Raw genomic sequence first — 26807 nt, 5'->3', positions numbered from 1 at the left:
AAGAGAAAGGCCAGTGACTTTGCACAACCCCAAATCACTTAAATGCTGATGTTATCCTGATGACTTCTTTAAGAATAAAGGATAAATAAAAATCTGAATAGTTGAAGTTGACCTTTTAGGGACCCAACTGGCCCAGATCCATCTGGACAATGTTGCTTCTTCCTTCCTTCTTTCCCTCCTTCCTTCCCTCTTTCCTTCTTTCTTTTCTTTCTCTTTTCTTCCTTTCTTTCTCTTCCTTCCCTTCTTTTTTTCACTCTATCCACACAGGGAATTTTGTACTTAAATGCGGGTGCTTTATCCAAAGAAAAATAGATTTCTTGAAATAGGGCACTGAGAAACCAGGCTTGGTAAGCTTAGTGGAAGCTCATGGTAAGCCCACGGATTTACTTAAGTATGCCTTAAACCTATACCACTCTGGCTTTCACTTATTGGTCAATAATAAGTCCCAGCCCAAGCCTCACAATTCCAGTCAGAAACCCTCAGAATCCTTTCCTCCCAAATTTATTTATTTTTCTTAATTGGGAAAGTAGTCCATCTTTTGCTTAATTTCTTACCCAAACTTAAATCACTGAATGGCTTTTATCGTGGACAACCTAAAATCTGAGTAAGACCACACAAGATGTGGTGAGTTGAAATACAACTCTGGAAAACCAAGCATTGATAAAACCATTGGGATTCAAATAGAGTACTTGACTATAATTTAAAACCAGATTATTCTGCTGTTACTTATTGGCCAAAAATGGATCCCAACCTCAGCCTCAGTTGGTCATTTCTTGGAATCTATGACTCAAAGATAGTGTTAATAGTAATTGTTTTTGTTCTGGTCAGATTTATACTATATATAGTTTTGTTTGTTTGTTTGTTTTGCCTTGCTTGCCTGTTGTCTCCCTCATTAGACTGTATGTTTCTTGAGGGCAGAGATTGTCTTTAGTTTTTATTTGTATTTCCAGGGATTAGCATAGTGCCTGATATATAATAGGTGCTTAATAAATGTCTTTATTGTTTAATATTGATTAATCATAGTATCTAAAGTGGGAAAATAGTATATACACCATTGATTTTAATATCTTTATCTTTAGAGGTAGAAAAAGTGAAATCAGAAAAGTTTCTTTCCTTATATTCATTTGACAAATTCTCTGACTGGAAATCCATTGGTCTTTTTATTTTACATAGCTGCCCAAATGGACCTTTACTCACTTTTCTTCTATCCAAATCTACTTCATTGGATTTTTTGAAGTTCACCATCAACCTAATCTGATTCCAATAGTCATAAACCTTACCTCTGTGATCATTGCTAAGCTCCGATGCCATGCAGCCCCTATTCTAAATGGTTAGGATAAAGACAAAGCTCATAATTATAATATTAATAATTCACAGGTATATGGTTCTTTAAGGTTTATAAAATGATTTTTTTCTCTGATTATTTGAAGTAGGTAATGTAAATATTAATGTCTTTATTTTACAATTGAAGAAAATAAGACCTACAACCTGCCTTTCCTTGTACAGCTAATATGCATGGTAATTAGCACTTAAGTCCAAGCAATTATATTCCAAGCAATTAATTTGTAGGTTTAGAGCTTAAATATCTAGTCAACCCCCTCATTTTACAAATGAGAAAATTCAGACTCAGGAAACACATTTTCAGTGTATTGGCCAAGATCATATGGTATCAAAATTTTCAAATGTAAATCCTCTTGTTGCCAGATTCTGGTTTCTTTAGCACAAACTATATTGGCTCCAGGATTATTTCTTCTTTCCTCGTACATGGAAAAGACTGAAAAGTAAATGCTAAGAATGTTATTCTATTTTATTTTCAGTTCAACTGATTTACAGATACCAGAAGTACAAAGACAGTGTATATAGGGTGATGTGTATATATGTGTGTGTGTGTGTGTGTGTGTGTGTGTGTGTGTGTGTATTGTGTGAATGGGTGTGGGTGTGTTTAAGGCAGTGAGTGAGATATAGGGATAAAGATAATAAAGAGAAAGGAATCTTTGGTTCATTAAGTCTTTTGTGTCCCCAGGACAAGATTTGTTGCGCTTAAGCTTAATATAACTTTCTACTTTATGACTTAAAGAAACTCTATGCAAGTATTAATATGGATCCAATGAAAGCTACTATTCTATTGGATAGAAGCAATTTAAAATATTTCATTATTTCCCAAATATGCAAGTATATTAAATAACAAAGCAGAAATGCATAATGATTTGTTAGAGGTTACCATAAACTCAATTTCAATTCAGTTAAACAATTTCACTTTTGCAAAGTAGTCTTCCCCAGCTAAAATCTCCAGAGTATTGTAGAAAATCAATAGAAAGATAGCAACAGTCTAAGGAAAAAAAGCTCCCAAATGTTTTTCAATACTCATCTAGGATACAATGAAAATTTTTGAGGTTTTTTTTTTTTTTAATCTCCTAGATATGAAAAAAATACATTTAAAATCCACAAGTTTTGTAGTCCATAAACATCAATTTTCACTCATAATTTTCTATTAATCTGGAGAATAGAATTCACAATGCCTATATATTTAGAAAATTACAAATAAGAGCCACTTTTTCATAAAAATGAAATGTTTATGCAACAAAATGAATCTAATAAAATTTTTATGATGTTAGGGGCATTGTCTGTGTGTGGGGAGAAGGTGTTTAAAATCCACTATCTATTAGTTTAACCTGTTTGTTTAAAAAAAAATCTCTCTTTGATTTGGAGAGATTTACCTTAATACTATTCACATAGAAATTGGAAGAAACTCTTAAAATACAGAATTTAAGATGGTATCTTCTATCAAAAATACTACATTTCCTCAAAAGCAAGAAAAATAGAGAAAAAAGATTTTAGTAGACTTAGTTTTAATTTTCATCAACTTTTGGGTATTTCTAATGTCTTCTAACATCAAAGGCAAATAAATAAATTTTTTTTCTGATTACAAACCAGATTATTTTTAATCTAATTCTATAATGCAAATAAAATTCATGAAGAAATTTCAAAAATTAGCAGTTAATACCATTTTTCTCAGATATAAGCTATTGAATTGGAAAATCAAAAGCCCAAAATTATATGTTCATTATAATAGCCCTACTCTGTTTCTTACTATCCCTTAATGAATCCATGCCTTACTCTCAAAGACCCTTCTCTTGAGAACAAACAACCATCTACTCAACTCCTACTCACAAAGTACATTTGTGACCTACTTTGAGAAAATAAGATCTATGAGCATCCATCCTTCTAAACTAGATCAATTAGGTGATGATTTTTCTCATTACAATATAATTCAACATGAGATTCCTATAAAAATAAGCACCATAGGGCATTTAAAATTCATTTAGGTTTCTTTCCTAAATTTCCATATAAATAGTTTTCAAAGAATAGCTCTGTTATATAAACTACCATAATGGAGAAGAACTTACCAAGAAGTATGTTATGAATTCTTACTTGTTTTTGTCTCATGGACTTTTGGGGCAATGAAGTGAAGATTTTGAATCTTTTATCAGAATAATGAGAATTCATAAAATAAACAGCTAAGATTACAAAGGAAATCAACTATATGAAATTGAGTTAATAAAATATATATTTTAAATAAAACAAGTTTATGGGTCTCAGATCATGAACCTCTCACTCTAAGATAAATGCTACTTTTTTTTTTTTTAAGAGCTAAATCTGCTTGGGTCTATGATTGCTTTTAATCTTCATTGTGATAAAGTCTAAAAAGAAATCATGTCAGTTTTATTTTCTACAGACATTTCATTGGCTTATTTGGCTAAGTGGCAATGAGATAGATATTTTAAAATTATATGGTAGATTCAAAGCAATTGTTTCTGATTATATATCCTTCAAAAGAGAAAGAAGGATAAAATCATAGATTTTAATAAGAATCAAATGACCTCAGTCACTGGGAAGTGTTGTACTATTTAACATTGAAAAATTTATTTTCAGTAAGGTTTTTCCCTAGTAGTTTTGATTTATACTTTTATTATAAACAAGAAGTTTATTTTTTGGATGACTGAATTTCACAATCTGATGTTTTGTTTTGTTTTGTTTTTTAAGTCATCTACAATAATTTGAATAGTCATATAATTATGTTTAAATTCTGTTGTGATAAATATTGTTTATACTAGTACTTTGAATAGTCAGTGAATAGTCACTGAGTAAATGATAATTCATGTTTCAAAAGTTTAAAAATCAGTGAGTCTCCACTAATGTGAATTTATTCCAAAAGAGTAACTTTCTCTAGAAGATAGATCAAATATAATATATTTATATTTATTCAAGATACACAGACAGTAAAGATTTCAAGATGGTTTCAAAAGCATTTCAGTGTTCTTTTATTGATTCACATTCACTTATTTATTAATTCACATATTAGGTTGTTAGGTCAGTATTCAGATCAAAGAGGTGTTAATGATCCATTCACCATATGTTTATCATTCTCAATCTGTCGACACAGACTTTTGCATTTTCCCCTCCAGTCCCCTTTGCAATTCTGAACTTGTTGTGCCACAGTTTCCCTTTTATTGTCCTAACTCAGTTTCCCTAATTTTCCTGACCCAGTTTCCCTAAATTGTTCTGCCTCAGTTCCTAATCGTAATGCTCAATCCTGCAACACTACTCTTCCCTCTTAATCAACAGAATGTTTGATAAGATAAAGATCTTATATTTTAGACATCACTAGAATGTCAGGTGCCTCTCTCTCTAGTGGCTCCCCCCATTATGTCATTGTTGTTGTTACCATATAAAAGAATCTTTGTATCCAACATTCCCTGCTGGATTTTTGGAGATGATAGTCTCATTCAGCCCTGGGACCAAACCATGGATCAATTTGGTCCCAGTAAATCTCTCCCTTTCAAATAAAATATTAAAAACTCTCTAATCTCTATCTTGTCTAAATTTCTCTGGCATTACAAATTTGGGATTATGCTCTTCAGATAATTTATTGAAAATATATTTTGTTTTGTTTTCTTCAAAACTGACTTCCAAATATTGGTGCCATTTCATGGAGCATAATAAAGACATCACAATTTCACATATCAGCTAGCTGGCAGAATAGGGGCACCAGCTTCTGAAAGCACTTTAATTCTTTTTCTCCTCATGTTCCTTAATTTTAATTACATACTGATGTGATCTATGGTGCAGAGTTTTTTTTTACCAAATGATGGAAGGCACCAAAAGTTGGGGTTCAGTCATGTGAAGAATTCACAATGGCCTTTCTCTTTGGCAGAAGGTAGGTTTATTTAGGGAATAGGTTACAGGCAAAATGAAGGGATACAATAAACCTTGAGAATGGTAGTTATAAAACAGAGTGGAGAGGATATGAAAGACAAGTTCCTCAGTATAACTCACAATTACCGAGTAGAAAGGGAACATCCCATGAGGTTGGAGCATGTCTTTAACTGGCAGGCTAAATACTGAAAGGTACTTAGCATCCTAAAAGAGTTAGTTAGCTGTAACAAGAAGTAGGGTTGAGAAACATAGTGGATTTAGGTGAAATGGCATGGGCATGGGGAAAGGAGAAAGAAAAAGGCACCACAAGGCAGAATGCCATGATGAACTGACTCAAAGGCAAAGCCATGAGCCATAAGTTGTTTTATAGGGAAAATTTAGCCTCAGGGTCATGATTGAGATTCCTGACAGAGTATGCCAAAGTCAGACTGCTTGATGGACCTCCAGAGTTTGACATAACTTGAATTTCCAACTGGACTACTTCCCCAAAGGATGTAATCATGGAACTAAACTGATCTCTATCAGAACCTTCTTCCTTTTCTCAGAGATCAATTATTTATTTTCTTTTGGTCTAAAACAATATTCTGGATCTCATCACGTATGTGCTGGTTTTCTAGTCAATCTTCTCTACCAATTATAAAAATCATGAAAGCATCTAGACATTTTGTTTTAGATCAAGGGACAATCAGCAATGCAGGGCAGCTCTGACAGAGCTCAAAACTGAACTCCTCACCAAAAAGTGAAGGAATTCTTCCTTAAAAGATCTAGCATCCATTTTTTTTCTCTTTTATCTTCTTAGCCTCAAGTAATCCCAAATGTTTAATCCTATAAGTCAATAGGTCAATCCTATACCTCCTGACTAAGAGAAGACTATTTTTAACTCCACAGGAAAAGTTTGAGATGGATAGGATAGTAATAGTGATTTCTTTGTAAATTTTATTGTTAAGTGTTTTTTTTTTTTTTTTTTTTTCAGTCATGACTGACTTGCATGACAATATTTGTATTTTCTTGGCAAAAATACTAGAGTGGTTTGCTATTTTCTCCTCCAGGTCATTTTACAGATGAAAAAACTGAGACAAATAGGATTAAGTGTTTGCCCAGTATCACACAGTTAGTACCTAAAGTCAGATTTGAACTTCCTGATTCCAGGCCTGGATTCCATTTGCTGCACCGCCAAATTTTCCCTTTTCTAGAAATACATAATATCTATCTATCTATGCATTGATATGTGTCTATATACATACATATATGTGTATTGTATGTATTACATATCTATTTATACATGTCTGTGGATTATTTAAAGATTAAAAACATTTATCTATGTACATGTGTGTATACACACACATACACACATGTATATACATGCTTTTATTTGTATTCTAATTTTTTTTGCTTTTATCCTGATTCCATAGCCTTATCAACACTATTTTCTATTCGTTGATTTCATTAAAGCAAAGAGTTACAACTCTATTTCTATGTTTAGCATGTAAATTTAGCTAAATTTATTTTTAAGAACTATCTATTTGGAAAATTGCATTCATAGCAATTAGCTATATATTATGTGTTTTTATACTTTTAGATAAGAAGTAAAAAGAAGAGCATATCACAAGGAAGAAATTATAGAAATTTTGGCTTTGCTGACTTGGTACAACCTGGTTCAGCATGCCTGATATTGAGAAACTTGGACATAATATCAGAAAGCTCGTAAGAGTAGGATATATAATAATCTACATTCATATTCTAATCTAGTATTATAAAGTCTTTTACAGACATAAAGTAGAACATATTATCTGGCTTAAAGGAGACAGTAAGGATCTTTAAGGTAGTAAATTTGATAGCAACAAGGGACTTAAATCATAATTCAGTTCTGTAAAATATCTGTCCAGGTCTTTCCAGTTTTTTCCAACTGCTTGTGCTATTTTTCCCCTGCCTCTGATGCCCTTATGAATCTATATCTCAGTTTATAGAATCATACCTCCTATTTCATACTAACCTTTTCCTTCTCAGGGCTATGTACGCATTATTTCATTTATGGGCAATTCAGCACCTATTTGTCTCCTACTTTGCATGCTCTGGAAGTGTTTTCCTATCTGCTTTATGAGCCCCTGAAAACACTGCCCAAGGCTTACTTTAATCAACAAGCATTTATGCAAAGTGTATAACATTCAAAGCATCTTTACAGGAATCTTGGCAATGAAAGAAATAAAAAAATAAAACAAAATACTTATCCTCAGTAAGTTTATATTCTGCTTCTACTTATCTGGGCGAATAACTTGGCAATCTGGGTAGTATTTTAATTACTGCTGTTGACTCAGGTCTAAGAGCTGAAAAGAGAAAGGCAAAATTGGAAAGGAGAGAGCTAGTTAAGCAAATGATATCTAAGAAAAGGTTTTCGATTTCTGAACCATGGCTAAAAGGAAAATAAATGTAAGTATTTGGCCAGGAATGGAATGCAGCTAAAATGCCTTAGTAAATATATATTTGTCTGGAGTCTTGCATATAGCACTTGAAACTAAATGAAGGGGGAAGAGAAAAAAACTGCATATACACATATACATATATACACATGTGTCACATCCACACATAATGTGCATACATACCAATTTAGTTACCATAGAAAGTAGCTAGCTAAGACAAGAGTAGAGAAACCTGAAATCCACAGAATACAATATTCAAGAAAAGAATCTGTAGCAAAAACCCATAACCTAAGATATTTATACCCTAAAGTACTAAGTATGAATAATAGCAGGTAAACTGAAATAGTGGTGTCAAACTCAAATAGAAACAGACCCTCTAATTGAGTCCTCAAACTTTTTAAATAGGAGGCCAGTTCACTGTCCCTCAGACTATTGGAGGGCCAGATTATAGTAAAAACAAAAACTTTGTTTTGTGGGCCTTTAAGTAAAGAAACTTCATAGCCCTGGGTGAGGGGGATAGTCGTCCTCAGCTGCTGCATCTGGCCCATGAGCCGTAGTTTGAGGACCCCTGCACCGGGTCTAATCCATTCATAAAGCATGTCTTATATAATGCATATTGACAATTTAAAAATGTAATATTTAACATAACCTTAAAATATAAGTGAAGTACAAAGCAGACTATAAAAAATTATTAAAAGACATGCGATCAATGTCCTGTGGAGATTAAAAAGGTTCAAGAGAAAATAAAAAGGGTTCAAGAAACATACTTTTAATTAACACAGTGAGAATTAGGCTATATTAAAATAAGTGGTTGAGAATAACATCATGTCACCCTTGAACAGAGGACCTATCTCTGTACCCAGACCACCCCCAATTTTGGACTATCCAAAGTTTATATCCCCCACAGCCTCAAGTTATGTCCAATCTCATTATCAGCAATGTCTTTCTTAAAGAAGCTACACTTTTAAAATCAAGACTTAAGATTGGACCTCTGGAATCAATGATTATTAATAATGATATCTCTCAGTACCAATGGAAGTTTACTGCATACAGATTACTTTTAAATTAGTAAGTGTTAAAAAGGAAAGGCTGCATAGAAAAGGATGTTGTATCTGAGTTGGACTTTGAATATATAGAATTTCAATAGACATAAAATTGATTGGAACAATTCCAGACATAGCAAACAATGTGAGTGAAGACAGATAGGATACAAATATAGGTGATCTTTATGAAATGATGACTAGTTCAAAAGAATAGAGTCATGTATAGATCAAATCATAGTAGGAAGATTAAAAAGTCATATGCTGATTTAGATTATTGCAGAAATATTGCCCCTAATCAAAGGACCATGAAATCTAGAGAGGAAAAGAAATAAATGGTTGCCCCTTTCCTGGAGAATTCTCCCTACTTTGCTATCTTTGATGTCCTTGCTAGAAGAGCACAAATCTTTGTAATTCTTTTTGAAATATTTAGAAGTATCAGTCCTAGAAGGAGTAGTTCTTTATGTTTTGGCACAGAAGAGCCAGAAAGATGGGAAAGGGTGAGATATTCACAAAGTAGACAGCAGTTTCTTTCTCATTGACTACAGCCATCTGGAGGTACCTCATTAGCTCCAAGTGAAAATGGCTAACAGGGATATTCAAATAGTTTGAAACCAAGGGCAGAGCAGAAGGCAAATTCAAAGAGGCCTAAGCCTTTCTAGGAGGCTTCCATGCTAATACTCCTTGGTAGCCACCCAAGGTAGATACACACCATCTCTCCCTATTTGTTGGTGGCTTAATTTAGACCTATCACAGCCAAGAAGTGGCCTCAAGGTTAGCACATATTGATTGGTGGTTTACAATGCTTAATGAAGTGAATTGTGACAGCTGTCTCACACGATGGAGGCAGTGTTCTAAAAATGGAATGAAGATCGGATTTGCCCCAGGCCCAAGTTTTGTTTTCCCCTAAATCATGTGATTTACAGAAAATTAGATTATATAGTCCTATTTTTGTGAAATCAAGTTATGGCCACCTTGGCATTAAAACTCCCATATGAGGTAATTTAGTAATGATAAAGATGTGTGATTGGATTAGAAGTATTTCCTCAATTATGACTTAGAATGGTGGTGATTTGTCCTGACTAATCAGGACAGAGGTCCAGACTATAGGGAATGTTACCAGAGACTTGTATAAAATGTTCTGCTTGTTTGCTGTTTTTTGCCTCTCTTCACTGCCAGACCACCCTCATGGTGGTAAGATGCCCAACTCTCCAAGATTTGCCAAAATAAAACTCCTTTGTTTTCTACCTTGAGATGCCTCTGATTTATTTAAGTCTTTTGCCCTACACAGATTTGGTGTGTTGCCTGGGAAAATCCCCTTTCTGGTGGGAAATAGGATCCAGCACTCACTAAGACTTTTCCTGAGCGACTATTGCTTTTCCTGAGGGACTATTGCTTCTTGTGGGCTCTGTGCAGATTAGGAAAGATCCTGTATAGAGTGACTCAGAAGAAAACGAAGGTTTAGATAGGATACTAAAGAGATGAAGGTTAATGAAGGAAAGGCTAGCCAGCTAAAGAGAAAGGAGCCTCTAAGTATAAGTATATGATCCAAGATATGCTACTAGAAGTCTGGGAATTTGTTAGCTAGTTCTTTATTCAACTTGGGGAGTGTGGTGACGATTCCCACAGTTGTGAAAGGTGGAAAACCCCCGTGGAAGGACACTCACGGAAAAGCTCTTAGGGTGACTCAGAAGGAGTAGGTGACTTTCCCTATTTGACTGTCTGTCGACGAAATTTGGAAAGTGAAAAAAGCAGTCTAAATCTGTGCAGCTGGAGCACACAATGAGGTACCTATAGATGGACACTCGATTATGTAATTGGAAATTACCAAAACATAAAGGGAAGAAAATTGGGAGGATGTTCCCAGAACTAATTGAGTATATTAGGCTTAAATCTGTATGTAAAAGCTGAAAATAGATTTCTGTGTGTGTTTGTCTGCTTTGCATTCTATGCTCTGTGTTAAAAGTTATCAAGCTTCTGAGAGAAAAGAATTCAGCCTCTGTGTTGCTAGATTGGAAAATATCAGGCTGAATTGATGAATTGCTGGAATTCAGAGTTAGTAATTCTTTCAGAGTGGCTCAAGGTAAGATCTGTAGAAGTTTCAAATCATTCTATTGCTTTATTAGGCCTCCAATCCTTGACTCAGGGTCCTAAATTCCTTCACATTAAGCTTAGTATGTGCTGAAGGAAGTGGTTTTCTTAGTGCCCTTTAAATAGGACATTGCCCTAAATTTGGGAAATGTAGGAGAATAGATTGGAATGTCAGATAACTTTGGGACCAGGAACTGGGTTCAGTATCTCTCTTGTTTCATGGAAGGAGAGGGGATCTCTCCCATGGAGATAGCTTTGAGGTTGTGATTCATTTGAAAATGAAAATCTAGCTGTAGAATGTATGACATTGAAGTCACTCTGGATGGGTGAGTGTATTGGTAACTGGTAATTTGGGAGCTAATTCTATTAGAATTGTACTATTAGAATAGCACAAGGAAAGAGAATCTTTTTTCTTTTTCTCTCCCTCTGCCTCTGGCTGACTGCAACAGCTTTGCAGAAGATGGGGAGAGAAGAGGAAAATATATTTAATATAGTGAAGATGGTAAAGGCAAGTAGAAGAGGGTAGACAATGTGAGAAAGAAAGGAGATATATGTATATAGAAAAATAAGTGAGAAAGTTTAAGGAATGTAGGAATGAGAAGAGGGATTAGAAAGTTTGAGAATTTGGGGGCCTGTAACTTTATCAGAACCTAGGAATCATGACAGGAAGAATCTCAAGGTAAAACCCAGATGGAGCAGGAATTGGTGCTTAACTCTTTCCTGATTTACAAAAAGAAGAGGTTTATGAGAATCAGGAAAACAGCTAAAAGGCAATTCTGCTTGAATGAAACATGTAGGTAGATTTTAGGGAATCTTACAAACTAATATACTGGTTAATTTTAAAATAACTTTAAATTGGTATGCATGTTAAAATTGGAAACTTAATTGGTTGTGATACAGATTGGTTCTACCTAAATTGATTTAGTAATAGATTCCTTCTGAGATTGTAGAACCCAGTTTTGGTTTGTTATCTAGTACTCTGAACATTATTGGAATATAAACTGAAAAACCAAAAGGAAATGTGCTTAAAAACCAGTTGTTATTATCAGCCTTGCTAACTCAGTAAATGTAATTTAGGAGATTGGGTATTTCTACCCTTGCTTGTGAGTTAAGAAAAAATTACAGTTGACCATTTGGCAACTGTTATTTATGAAAATTTTAAGATTGTTTATTATATTAAAACCTATAATTTGTAATTATTGTGTGTGTAGAACAAGAGTATAAAAAGGAAAAGATCTAGTAATTACTTGAGAGATACTCAACTTGTAAATTAATCAGAAATTTAAGGAATGCTTAATGGATGGGAGTAAGAGAAAAGATTTCTGTGTACCTATATAGAAGTCACTCCTATATATGGGGAAAATTAAAGGATAGATGTAAATCCCAGAGATGGGGAATAACTTAGATGTTAACAGAGATTGAATTATACAGTTGGTATTGGAATTAAAGGTGCTGAAACATCAGGTAGTATTTAAAATGCGCCTTCTTTTGGTAGAATGTGAATGGCAGAAATAAGGGAGGTTTAAAAATTCCTCACTTGAAATCTATCTGAAAAATCCAGAGGATGTGGTATGTGTGTTAAACAATACCCTATATCATGGGAGAGAAAAATCAGATTACAATCAGCAATAAAGAGACTTGTGAATGATTAACCTTTGTATATTCTCTTATAAAACTTCTATTTTGCCCCTTAACAAATCGGATGAGACGTATGGAATAATACAAGACTTTGGGGCTATAAACAAGATAGTCACACGTTAGAGAGCATCAGAAAGGAATAATTCCTGAGGTACTGAAGAGCTTTTTAACTCAAGAGGGAAATGTTTAAAGGAAGTGGCTTTATAGAGGGAGGAGTGGGAAACAAATGTTTGTCCTTATCCCTACTCTGTTTAAAATAGAGGTAGCTCTAATGTGTTCTAAGGAGGAAGAAAAAAGGTTGAAAGATATTGGAGCAATAAAAACCTCCTGAAGGATATTGGCAATTATCTGATAGGAGGAGAATGCTGAATAAATCTATAACTGAGGAGATTTTAATTGTATTGTAGTAAGGAAGCCACTGGGATGCTAAAGCAATGTGTGAGCACTTTTAAGAAAATTTGGCTATATAGGGATATCTATAACTGCAAAACTGAAAGTTACTCAATAGGTCTAAAGACAAATAAGGTATTGAGGAAGTGTTCTTCCCGAGGGAGGGAGCCTGGCTCCAGAATATTTAAGTTGGATTTTACTGAAAGGACACTAATAGGAAAACTGAGGTATTTATTGTAGTGGACCATTTGATAGCATGGGTGGATACTTTCCCCTGAGCTCTGCTACTTTGAGAACTTAGTAGAATAACATTGGAATAAATTATACCTAAGTATAGTTTGCTAGGGTATACTGAATTCTGATAGTGGAACATACTTTACTTCTAAAATTTTAAAAGAAATAAGGGAAGGGAGGGGCTGCAAATTGAGTGCATCTGCCCTCATCAGGGAAAGTCAAAAGTATGAATCAGGTTTTTTAAAAAAATAGATTACTAAATTGATGTTAGATACTAAATTTCTTTGGACCAAATATTTGCTTATGTTTTGTTAAAGAATTAGAACCGTTCCCAGAATAGATCTGGGACTTTCCCAATATGAGATGGAGGGAAAAAAGAAATACTTTCCTGTAAAAGGCTGAAACTCTGAATAGATACCCTGGAATCAGAGAACTGAGCGCTTAAGGCTAATTACCTATTGGACAATACTCTATTAGCATATGCTTGGAAAATTGTCCTTCTCAATAGTCGATGCTGGCTGGATCTTTTGGTATATACAGATAATTGTAGGAGGGATTAGGGAGTGGAGGAAGACAAGCCAGAGTTACTTTGCAGGAGAACTAGGAGAAGGGAGGTGGGGAGGCAGAGAGCTTGTGGCGGCTTCATCCAGGAGATGAGGTACCTTTTAAATCATGGAAGGCACAGAGTGAGAACTTTATCAGATGTTACTGATGACTGAGACCATGGTCTGGAGGCTGAGAAGAGGTGGGCTCTAGGTCAAAACATTTGTGGAGGAACCTCAAGAATGAACTGTTGAGGACAATTCATAACCTGTAAAAACTAATTTTGCATCAGGATAATTAAAAATGTTTTGGTGGAGAAGAAGGTACATCAAACAATACATCCCACAGAAAAGTCTTAAGGACAGTTGGGATGAACAAGTAGGAACATCAATCTCAGCCCCTCCACTGATAGTCCCCTTGTTGATTCTCCTATTTGAAAGATTATGTTTTTTGAAACCATCTTGTCAGCTCTGGGAAAAGAGTTTGTTTAGTTGGTATAGCCTCCAAATAAAGAATGAGTTTATTAATAATCTATAAGTTTGTTGTATAAAAATTAATTTTAATGTTTACTTCATACCAGAATGAATTTTTACTATAAAAAGGGAGTCAAAGATATTAAGCAAAATCTCTTATCTATGTGAAGTTTATCAAACTTTATTTTAATTGGTTGAATTGTGTCATCATAAAGCTGTACACATTATTTAAAGGGATTCTGAAACTAATAGTTTTTGCCTTTGTCACTTTGGACATGTTTTTGCTATAGACAATGTGCAGTTTAGAATTTTTCTGTGTGTTGAGCATTTTAAAAGCAAAATGATTTGTGGAATGTTGAAATTAAAACCATTTACACAGGTGTGAAACTATGTGAATTTTCTAGGATGAAACTCTTATTGTTATCAATGTAAGGTCATAGTCAATATTTATGTAGGATATGGGATCCTTGAGAGTTAAATTCACCTGAGGCTTTGATTACTGAGATTTGCTATTTGAGATAAAATCTCTTGGGACTGTAGCTATTATTATTTGGAATTTGATATTCAGGCATGATTGTCTGATGGATCAAGCCAGTGATCCACCATCTGAAAGGAATATGCTATTCAGAAGAATGTGATCCTGAATTGTTACAAATAGAAGTTAGTATCTGGGCAAGAATTGTGAGGACAACCTTGGCCTCCACTTAAGGTGGGATCCTTCTGCCACAGTTTCCCAATGGTGTTCTTTTAAATAAGAATGTACTTCATTATTCCTGAGTCTGGCTATAAGGTAGAATTGTTAATACATGATTAATTGAAAACTGACAACTATCTAAAGTAAAACTGAGCTAAAAATGCTTTATCCTGTATCATGCATATGCTCTCAGGCCAAGGTCTGAAGGACTTATTTAAATCATATCCCTGCTTTTTTTTTCCCCTTATGGCAAGTGTTTATAATCAGAGCAAATGGTCAGTAGAAGCCATGAGTACAATTCAAATTATCTGGAAGATATGTGATCATTATATCCTAAAGTAAGTAAATGAGTATTTGGCCTAGTCATCTATCTATTGCTAGGTGCATATGTCTGTTTTTTTTTAAACATTTCTGTTATTGCTGACTTTTGTGATTAGCATTTTTATTTGTGAAAGGATACCTACTCCAATTGTAGGGAATGTAATTGGTTGGGATGATAGGTGGCCCTACTACCTGGGCCCAAGATAGAAGCAGGAGGTATAGCACTCCAATCAATAAGAAGGAGATCTGTGTAGAAAGCTTCCTATTCTCAAATTGTATCATCCAAGATGATTAGAATGAAGGGCAAAGAAAGGAGAAAACTGTCTGGGTGATTTCATAGCTAATATTGACATGAGAAAAGACTATGTTTCCAGGAGAAAATACTGACTATTGCTTTGGTAAAAGATATAATCAAAGACATTCAGAAAATTAGCCCATGTTCTGATTCAAACTTGGGCCTCACCTTTTAATACTCTTTGTGGTCTTGGTTTAGAGGATCCTGCTGAAAACGGGCTTTATAGTTTCTTTTAATAGCCCTCAGGGGAGTTATGTCTCCCCTATATGATGCAACTTATTACCAATATGGTTCCGAAAACTCTATCCAAAATGATTGAGATAGAAGATAGAGTCATGGTTCAATGCAGTTTATGGCGCTCAAGAGACAAGGGTGGGAACTGGTAGCCTGGAGGATAGGTCAGACTCCAAAGATGAAGTTGACCAAGAAGTTGAAGAAATATAATTTTTGGTGTGAGAAGCTTTCAGCTGACAAAAGAGACGGGGGCATTAAACAAAGTGAATTGTGAAAGCTCTGACAAGATGGAGACAGTGTTCTAATAATTGAATGAAAGTTAATTTGCCCTAGACCCAAGTTTTTGTTTCTCCAAAAATCACATTATTTACAGAAAATAAGATCATATAGTCCATTTTTGTGAAACCAAGTTATAGCCACCTCAGCATTAAACCTCCCATATAAGGTAATTTAGTATTCCTTAGAAGTATTTCCTCATTTTTGACTTAGAATGTAAGGTCAATTGTCTTGACTAATCAGTACAGAGGTCCAGCTTATGGGGAGTGTTACCAGAAAGGTGTATAAAATATGCTTGCTTTTTGTTTTGTTTTTTTCTTCTCCTCACTGCCAGATCACCCTGACAATGGTGAGATGTCCAATTCTTGCAAGACTTGCCAAAATAAAACTTATTTGTTTTCTACCTTGAGATGCCTCTGATATATTTAAATTGGTGGTCTTTTGCCCTACACAGCAGATTTAGGAACACCAAATCTGAAGTAGGGAGAAATGACTAGATAAAGCTATATTGATCCTCAAGATATTAGATAGTAAATATTGGGGAGAGGAGACCATGAGGAAGACAAGAGGGAGGTAGAATGGAAGGTGAATACATAGCTTAGGAATCATGATAATGCATTAATGATTAGGCATAGAAGCAGCAGGAGGCACCAAAAAATTAATATGTGAGTAATCAAGATATTGAGGAAATGCAATGAGTTTGGGGAATGGCTTATCAAAACTATATATGTGTATTTAGAATCAGAAGACCGAATCTGAATTTCAGCTCCACCTTTTGCTCCCTAAATGATCTTGAACAAATTATTTCTTGTTCTGATCTTTGTTCCCTGCTTGTAAAATGAAGGAGCTGGTCTAGATCTCTTCTAGTTCTAAATCTATGATCCTGAAAGATTGTAGCAAGTGTTAACAAATGAACACTAAATATTCTACGATGCTAAAGGGCCTAAAGCATAACATGATTTACAAGATAACCAGTCAATCAGTACTTATTAAGGTCATTCTATGTGTGGGACACCAATACAAAGCATAGTTTTTCAGGATTTACATTTTCCAAGTTAAATAAGAGAACTTAAGGTTTCCAAAGGATAAAATAGAGGTAGTAAACAGAATTGAGAAATTATCAAGTAAAAAACTTATAAAAATAGGAGTTATATATTTCAACATTAAACGTAGACTATTGTTGGAGAATATGATCAATAATAGGAATGAAGGAAAAATGAAAAATAAGGTGTTTAGATACTGAGATTGTAAAGCTATGACATGAGTATACTCATCCCCCTTTTCCTTATCCTTGATAAATACAAACTTGTTAACATATTGTTAAATTGTAAATCCCACCTCTTTCCATGCCATACACACTTTGCATAAAATTTCAGTTATATGTCAACAAGCATATCATAATATAAATGTTGGCTTTAAATTGGTCTTTTCATTTATAACTGAGAGTCTTTTAGGCAAAACATTTAACAGGTGGCCTTTTAAGGTTGTTTTGACATGAGTTGTCAATAGGACAAAGACAAATTTAGAGGGCATAAACAATAGCTGTTCAGGAAGTAAACTTTCCCTTTAGCTCAACACAATCCCTTTGGTGCAGTTTTAAATTATGAACTATAAAATTGATTAGAGGGCATTTTTTTTGTGCTGTTTGATCAAAGAACCAAAATTATTACTTCTGAATCTATATTTGTGACAGGACCCAAATATTCTACCGATAAAAACATGTGAAGCCAACAAATAGAAGCCAACACATTGGTGGCTATTAATTAAACTTACATGTTTCAGACTTAAATGGATTCAGTAATTCCACCATTTTCCAGCCCCTCTATTTAGTTGTAATTAAATTCTTGGGTCTGTTAAGTAATGCAACTGTGTTTTTAAAGGGACAATCTCTGTTAAATAAAATCTACATTAAGGCTAAATTTAACACAATTGTTATTATTATTATAAGAGCAGAGATTTTTGTATACCTTCTAAGATCAACTTTAGTAATCCTTCCTTTTATAGAAACAGGAAGCTAAGGGTAACCTGCCCAATGCCACACATTTAATAAGCCTTAGAGTGAGACTTGAACTTTGTTTCCCCAAGTCAGAAGTTAGTACTCTGTTAGTTCTTCCATACTATTTTCCTACACATATTGTAGGCTATATTTACATAACCTACAACCCACATTATTTTCCCAAGATACTGGAACTTAGAGCTGAGAAAACTGTTATTTTATTAAATTCATGCTGTAAATGGGTTATCAAATTATAAATTATAATAAATTATAAATTATAAATTTATAAAATTAAAAAAAAAACATTTATTTATTGTATGCATCTCCAATTAGCCTCTCCAGTCCAAACACTGCAATTAGAATAAAAATGGACAAGCTAGGAATTGAGATAAACTACTTGTAGTATTTGTATCATAGATATAGGAATGAATTGCCTTTTCTACCTTTTAGATTGCCATTTTTTTTTACTTCTCAAATAGATGCTTAACATCAAATATTCAGTTCATTAACCATTCCTTAAGCACCTACTAAGTGCCAAGCACTGTGTTATGTACTAAAGATATCAAAAAAAAAGAAAGAAAGAAAGAAAGAAAGAAAGAAAGAAAGAAAGAAAGAAAGAAAGAAAGAAAGAAAGAAAGAAAGAAAAAAAAAAAAAGAAAAGGCAAAAGATAATCCTTGCCCTCAAGGAGCTTACAATTTGATATAGAAAACAACTTGCAAACAAATATCCACAAAATATTTCACGATTCTATATATGTAGACCTATATATGTAGGTTCAGAAAATAAAGCCAACTTGTTTAGCTATCCTGTTTTTTTTTTTTTAATAACAACATAGATGTTGAATGCATACTAATTGTTCATATCCTAATACTGTCTTTACTTTTCATTTAAAGACAATATTGAAACCCTTTATGTTGTAAATCATAGTCATTTTGTAATATAGAACCATTCTAACAAAAACAAATAGTTAAAATAAATCAACTAGTAAGGTAACTATCTCTTTCAGCATGTGGGCATCATTAAGTACCAATAACCTACCAGCAGTTTACTGAAAGGAATGAAATCCACTTCATCATCTCCTTCCTGGAAGGAATGTATTTGTATTTAATCTATGTTTAGCTTATTAACTAATTAGGAAATTACAAAATCTTATGACTCAGCCCCAGTTAAATATAATTCGCTTGACCTTTTAAAAGCTAGAAGATACTTTCAATCTTAAAGGCTTGGGAGGATCCTAATTTTGTACTTTTAAGTCTCTGATGAGTTCTTTCATTCTTTCTATGCTATCATCTGAAAAATTGAAAGTAGAAAGCTTCAGGATATTCTCTTTTCCTTAAAACATTAAGCCTTCAGTTATTTTAATACTTTTGATATGGGACATGCCATTTATCTATATCTGTCCCAACAATATAAGTACCTCTCACAAGTCTGAAAAAGAAAAATGACTTTTATATACAGATTTGTTCTTTTTATTGACAAACTATCTTTCTGTATGATTATCTGCAATCAGCCTCCATCTTATCCAAATATAGAAGCTATTTAGCCAATCATCTTGCGAAACTCCAGACTAAGAAATATGAAAACTTCAACATACAACTTTCTTCCTCTTCTTAAATCTTCCCTCTACTAAGTAGTAAATGCCATATGTTCAATTTGTATGAACTCTTCTTTTACTAAGAATTATCATCCCATAGAAATTTTATAAATTATTTTAGTGCTGGGCAGTTAGATTTTTTTCTTGACTTCTAACCCAAATAGTTAACAAGATGCCTGTCAGAAGATAAATCCTAAGATAATTGTTGACGTAGTGTCTGATTGATTAATAAGCCTAATAATTTTCTTTTTTTTAGTATTTTGGAATTTCTAGACATTTATGTCATACCAATACATGGAATGTCATTACACATAACACTATAGTATAGCGAATCTTCTTCTTGGCTTGAAGTCAGATGTAATGCCGGAGAAACTAAGGCAAGACAGAGATTAGAGAATTTTTAATATTTTATATGAGAGGGAGAGATTGTGCTGGGGGCATGCTGCCTCTAGGGCTGATGTCCAAAGCATCCAGCAGCTAATGTGAGTTTCCCATGAAGTATATATGGCTCTATGCTCTATGCTCAGGTAGACAAAGGCAGCGGGGAGGTGGGGGTGGAGATGGAATCCAAACTCTGGTGAGCAAGAATCTCCAGGTAGGGACCACTGATCAGGTTCTGTCAGGCTGGGGGTAGGACCATAAATTCTAACAAATTGGGAAAATTATGATATTCAACTACAGCCAGGAAATCTGGGACTTAGAGATATAGACAATGACAATTAGGTATCTGAGATTGGACATCTGGAGTCTTATCTTTTGGAATGTCAGATCTCCACAGCCCTAATTAGCTAATGAGTTCTAATGAGCAGGAAAAGGGGATTGCAACCAGGGAGACTGAGGCAGAACAATTCAAGGGACTAAGGCAGAACAGCTCAGGGAAACTAAGACAGGACAATTTAGGGAAACTGAGGCAGGGCAATTAGGGAAACTGAGGCAGGATAATAAAAGGGAACTGTGGCACAAGAAAAATCTCAGTTGAAGTTCTGTCTCAGACCTTTATCATTAAGTCATTAAACTTTGATTACTAACTATAAAAATAAGCATAATAACATCTTTTAGTAATTACTATTATTGGGAAATATACATAATAATCTAAATAATATTCTCAGCAACATTAGCATGTTGTTTCCTCCATTAGAATATAATTTCCATGAGAGTAGAAACTATCTTTTGTTACCCATTTTTGTTTGTTTTTTTGTATTCCCAAGAATTAGAAAAGTGTCTGGCATATGGTAAGCATATATGTGTCAATTTCAATAATAATTATGAGACATGAGAAGATATAGTACTATTCATTTGATGAAGTTTGAAGAAAACAGAATGAAATATATATCAAGACTACCATAAAGTAAGCAACAGCAAGGGAGTTAAATTCTTATGATTATAATGAAGTCTTTGTCCTAGAGAATCAATGGTAAATATACTTTACTCTTCTTAATAGAAGAATGTGTACAAGAGTTATGGAAAGCAGTATACAGCTTTAGATATGGATCTTCCATCAATGTACTTCATATTTTTTTCATAAACTATTCTTTAGGATGTTTTCACTCACAATATTTACTATTTTGGAACTCCAGGCTCCCTTTTGTGATTTCAAGTTCTTAAGTGCTTAAAAGTGAACCTTTTAAAATTCCCATCCAGCTCTTTTTTATACCATTAGGTCCTGAATCTTTTGTGTTTATATGCAAAAGCATTCATATCTTCTCCTAAGTGGAAAAAAAAAATAGTAATTATTATGATACTTATTCTTCTCATATGTATAGAATATAAGAATATAAATTTCCAGAGGGCAGGAAACATTAAATTTTAAGATTTGAATCCTAATGTCTTAACTTAGTTTCTGGCATAGCAGTGTTACAATGGCTTATTATTTGAGAGATGAACTTTTCTCAAGCTTTTATTTTTTTATTTTTTGTTACAAGAAACTGTTGGGAGAGAAAGAAGACAGCATTAACAGGGAATAACTACAATACAAAAGAAAGAACAATAAAAAAGCAAGCAAAACTTTAAAAAGAAATCACATATATTTGTTTTTTGTTAAAGAATCATGATACCTTAAGCTCATATATTTTTAATTAAATGTATAAAAGACACTTTGTAAAACTTACAATATTATATAAATAATCGTTATTATTACTATTATTATAACAACTACATACTAACTAAGCCTGATAATATTCCCTAGTTCTTCAATGAATTTTTGATTATTGAGTGATCTGAGAACAAAATTTTTGAAATAAAAAATCAGCTCTACTTTTAAAACAGTCTTCATGAATCACATCAAATAGTATTGGCCTATGACATAAAATATAAAATATCAATAATCTTGCTAAACTAGTTGTATGAAGAAAGGCTACTAATGTTATGCCACAGTTCTTTTTTATTGTCCTCACTCATTTTCCCTAATTATCCTGACCCAGTCCTGCCTCAGTTTCTCTAACTGTTCTGCCTCAGCTTATAATTGTCCTGTGAAACCACCCTTCTTTCTTAATCAGAATATTTGATAAGAATAAAATATCTTATGTTTTAGAATATCAGAATGCCTCTCCCCATCCCAAGCTATCAGAACATCAGATACCGTCCAGGGTGTCTCCCCCTATTATGTCATCCCATTTCTAGTGTCTCACTTCTACCCTGTTCCTGCTCTCAGCATCCTGACTCTACCTCAGTCTACCCCCTGAGTCTGAGCCATATGTATATAGATCATTGAGAAGTCACATTGTTTGCTGGATTCTTGGAGATGATAGTCACATTCCATCCTGAGACCAAACCATGTATCCATTTGGTCCCAGTAAATCTCACCCTTTCAAATAAATTATTAAATACTTTCTAATCTCTATCTTGCCTCAATTTTTTTAGTATTACAGTATCTCTGAGCAGTTTCTGCCCATATTCCTACTGTTTATGAAAACAAACTGGATCCTACATAAATTTGTATAAAGAATAAAGATATCACTGTACACAATTGTTTGCTCATATTCAGATAAAGAGTAAAAGTCAGATCAAAAATAGAGCTTGAAAATAAGAGAAATTTCCCTTCTTCGTCTTTAGTGATTTTTTTTTTTTGCCCTTTGTTCTCTTCCTTGGCAACCCTTTTCTATCTTTTCTATCTCTAGTTACTGTATATCTGTATCTAAGCCCTTCTTCTAAAAGGAAGAAGGCAAAGGAGTTTGTAATCCACATTCTAGCTAGCTGAGGACCCATGAGGAGAAATGGGTCAGAATGAGTAGAAATAGAATCCTCATGGGGACCAAAATATGAGGGATTCAAAACATGTTAAAAGCATCTCAAATTACATTTAAGAAAAAAGAAAATTGAGACAAATCTAAGTGCAAGTACATTTATTAACAGGAATATGCTGCCTGTCAATGACTCGCTTCCATTTATATGGAAGACTGTGAGCAAAAAGATAGTTTCGATTATATAGGCTTGGGAGAATATAGAACAAAAAGCATAACAGGGGAGATGATATCATAGGATTGAGGTAATATGATTGGTTGCAGATCTGGGGCACAGGGAACATTAAAATTGCTTGGAAATTGGTAATGGGAGCTAACAAATACCCCTTCCTCAGTTCTTCTCTCATGAGATTAAGAAATGATCATTGTTTGAGTGTGGGTGTGAAATAGTAGTCCAGACTTTTGAACAGCCAACAAGGTATCCTTAAAGGATAGCTTAACAGAGTAAATTTATCAGGCCTGATACCCTTGCTTTCACATATATCCCCCAATTTCATTTTAATTCCTTGAGGAAAGAAGAGCTGGATGTTTAAACTTACAAAACATTATCTTAAGTTCTGTATCTGATATTTTTTGGGTACTTAATAAATGTTTAGCAAAACAGTAAACTACAATAACTTTTTAAGAAAAATGTAATAGCCACTATTTATAATTACTGATTAGATGATTGATACTTCAATATGAATGTTTCTGTCAATATGTTAACTCATAGTTTTGTGACTTTAATATTTAAAGTTTTTCACAAATTAAGTATGTTTCAATAGGAGGAATAGAAAATGTATGCTTTAAATGAAACTAATGATAATCAGTTTTACTTACAAATAGGAAGTAAAATCAAACTAAATGATGTGTAGTATTTCTGATAAAATCCAAAATAGATAATGTGGAAGATATGCATTTAATTAATTTCTGCTTCTATATAATTATATTCAGATTTACAGTAGATACATAAGATTATAATTACATGAATATTAATTTTTTTAAATCTATTACATACTTTTAACTTTTCTTTTTCTCCTTTTCCCCTTCCCCTTTCTTCTTTTTTTTTTCCTTTTCCCCTATTTTTTTTAACAGCATCAGATGAGGAACCAACTTCAACAGGTAAATGACCTTGATGTCATTTTATTCTTTTTCATAGTATCCATGTTTAGTAACTTATAAAATATCTAAATGACTTTCCTGAAAGGTGAATACAACTGGTATCAGTGATAAGAATTTGATTTTCTTTTAAAACTAAATTTTATTAATATATATATTTATTTTTTTATCATCTAAATTTATTCATTTTATCCTTTCCCTCATCCCTCCCAAGAGCCATTCTATCTATTTTTAAAGAAAAAACGAGAGAGGGGAAAATGAACAAAATCAATAAATATATTTAAAAAAAAAACTCTGAAAACATATATATAATTTTTCAAATCAATAAATCTATCACTTTTCTAAGGACTGAATGTAGAAAGGTGGCTTTTCATCTATTCTTATTTAGTGATATGCTTGTTCTTTGAAATTTTTCTAATTTCGTTCTCAATTTTTGTGATAATTCTTTCCATTTATATTTTTGTAATCATTATGTATATTATTTTCTTGGCTTTTTTATTTTATTCTAGATGAGTTTATGTTTTTCCATGCTTATTTTCATTCCTCATAATTGTTTCTTATTTTAGAGTAATAATTTTATTTTGTTCATGTACTACCATTTATTTAATGGTTCCCCAACTGATGGGTATCTACTGTTTATAAACTTTGATGCTCTTTCTACCCCCACATAAAGAGATGCTATAAATACTCATGTATTTCTTTTTCTTTTCAATTATTGCCATGGGGAATTTGCCTAGAAATGGAATCTCCAAAGCAAAGATCATGTATATTTTAGTCACTTTATTTGAAAATTCCAAATTATTTTCCTAAGTAGTTATTTTGATTCACAGCTTTCCCACAATGTACCACAATCCCTCCAACTTGACTGTTCTCATTATTTGTCTTCCTTGTTAACTTGCTAGTTGTATGTGTAAAGTGAAGCCTTATGGTTCTTTTAATTTGTACCTCTCATTATCAATTTTAGCTTTTTTATGGTTATTAATAATTTACAATTCTTCCAGAACTATTTTTCCCCAAAATTCTTTGGCATCTTTTCTATTGGGAGTTTTCCATTTTCAAATAAGAAGGAAGAAAAATTAAAATGGAAGGATGAAATAGATGAGCATGGAATTGACAAATCTGCTTTATATGGGAATAGAGGGATATTGTAAGAAAGCAAAGGCTGAACAGAATAGGAAAAAAAAAAAGGAAAACATTTAAGTTTTTAAAATAGTGATAAAAGAGAATGTGCTAAAAAAAAATAACAGAAATATAATGCTTTACAAAGGAACATTTCTATCAATGAATCTTTTATTGAACCAGACAGGATAGTTTTTACATTTCATAAATAACTTCTTTTAAACATACAATGAGTTTTATAAACTCTTGATGCTTTGTAGGTAGCCAAAGATTCAATGGCTTTTTTAAATGTCATAATGAATCTCTTCCTGGTTAAACCAACAATTGATAAAGCATGGACTCAGATCTAATTTAGGTGATTTCAGAACCAGGGCTCATTCTGAAGGGAAAGCTCAGATTGTGTATTTCCTAGACCTGAATGTGAGAGAGACCTATGTGGGTAAGATCCAAATACAGGGGTAGAACAAGGCAGGGGCAGAGTCAAAGCACTGAGAGTGGAAACACGGGAATAACAATCCAGTTCTGACAGGGTTGGGGGAGGTATGGAGGACATCTGATAAATTGGGATTACAGAATAGGGAGAGGCACCCAACATTCTGATGATAGAAGGTCTTTCTTCTTATCTGGATCATCATGATTAGCAGGGAGGAGTGGTGTTGCAGAACCATTAGGAACTGAGGCAGAATAATTCAGGGAAACCAAGGCAGGACAGTTAGGGAAACTGAGTTAGGACAATTAGTGAAACTGAGTCAGGGAAATAAAAAAGAACTGTGGCACAACATTCCACATTCTTTCTCTCTTCTAAATATTCAAATCATTGAATTATCTTCCTTTAGGTACCTGGAGGTCTTAGCACCATAATTTTGACCAACCCTAGGTAAAGCAAATAAATCAAAATAAAACTAGAAAAATGCAAGGACTTATGGCAAGGACAAGTCTCTCCCTGATAATGCCAGAGTTATTCAGCAGTGCAAAGGTTCCCTGTTGCAAGCATGTCAGGTCCTCTGCAATTCTGGAGTATCCCAGCCAGAGAATCCAGTTTGAGATGGACAGTTCACTTTAAATTGGATCTGCAGTCAGTTGTGCATTTAACTCAGCCTCTGCTTATAAAGAGAGTAGCAGTGCTCAAGACAGCCCTGCTACCTGTCCTAAGAGAGCACCCAAAGTCTGTCAGGGACTCCAAAGGGGGAAAAAGTTGGGCCTGGAGTAGCTCCACCTGTCCCCTCTCAATAGAACAGGAGCTGCTACTAGGATCCAGATTTCTGAGCAGATCATGCACAGTTAGACCAAGGCAGGCAACCCCAAATTTTTAGAGGCATGAAATCAAAGTGCAATGTTCTTTGAGAATGCTGAAATACTAATTAAGGAACTGGGGTTACAAGAGTGGAGAAACAGATCAGAGAAACTGCCAGTCCCAAGACAGGTGTCTGATTTCTGGTTATTTCTAAAAAATAATCCACAAAACTGAGTCTGCCAGGGTAATTGCAACAGAATAAGGGTTTCAAAGTTAAAGCATATCCAGCAAATCATAGTCCAATAAATTTAAGAACTTCCAATTCAATCTGAACTAGTGAGAAGGGGGAGGGGTGGTGGTGGAGTAGAAGTGCCTAAGGCAAAGTGAGTAGGATTCCCATTCTTTCAGGTATTTTGAGAAAAATACATTAGTTTCCCCAGTTTCCTAGATCTTCCTCCTTTTTTTTTTTTTTTCTCACACTGAAAGGAATTATTAAATAACCATACTACATATATAAATCCCAAGAGTGAAACAAAATTCCTATATATAACAGACTAGTACAGTTTTAATAAATTCCATCCCAAATCTTAAACATACAGTAATAGATGACCCAATCAGGGTTTCCAAATCCCCCATTTCAGTCCAACGTACACTAGGAGCAGG

At 33.7% G+C, this 26807-nt stretch overlaps 1 protein-coding gene across 2 annotated transcripts in view; it reads left to right on the top strand.

The window, feature by feature from the left end:
• Nucleotides 1-26807, top strand: part of EDIL3 (EGF like repeats and discoidin domains 3) — a 634428-nt gene that overhangs the window by 168269 nt on the left and 439352 nt on the right. For both annotated transcript variants that reach the window (XM_051993052.1, XM_051993062.1), the window contains one exon: nucleotides 23768-23794. In XM_051993052.1, coding sequence (XP_051849012.1) covers nucleotides 23768-23794 — 27 coding nt within the window. The remainder of the gene's footprint in view (nucleotides 1-23767; nucleotides 23795-26807) is intronic.

Source organism: Antechinus flavipes, chromosome 1, assembly GCF_016432865.1.
Source record: "Antechinus flavipes isolate AdamAnt ecotype Samford, QLD, Australia chromosome 1, AdamAnt_v2, whole genome shotgun sequence".
Classification (NCBI taxonomy): Eukaryota; Metazoa; Chordata; class Mammalia; order Dasyuromorphia; family Dasyuridae; genus Antechinus; species Antechinus flavipes.
This window is presented reverse-complemented; position numbering and strand designations above follow the sequence as displayed.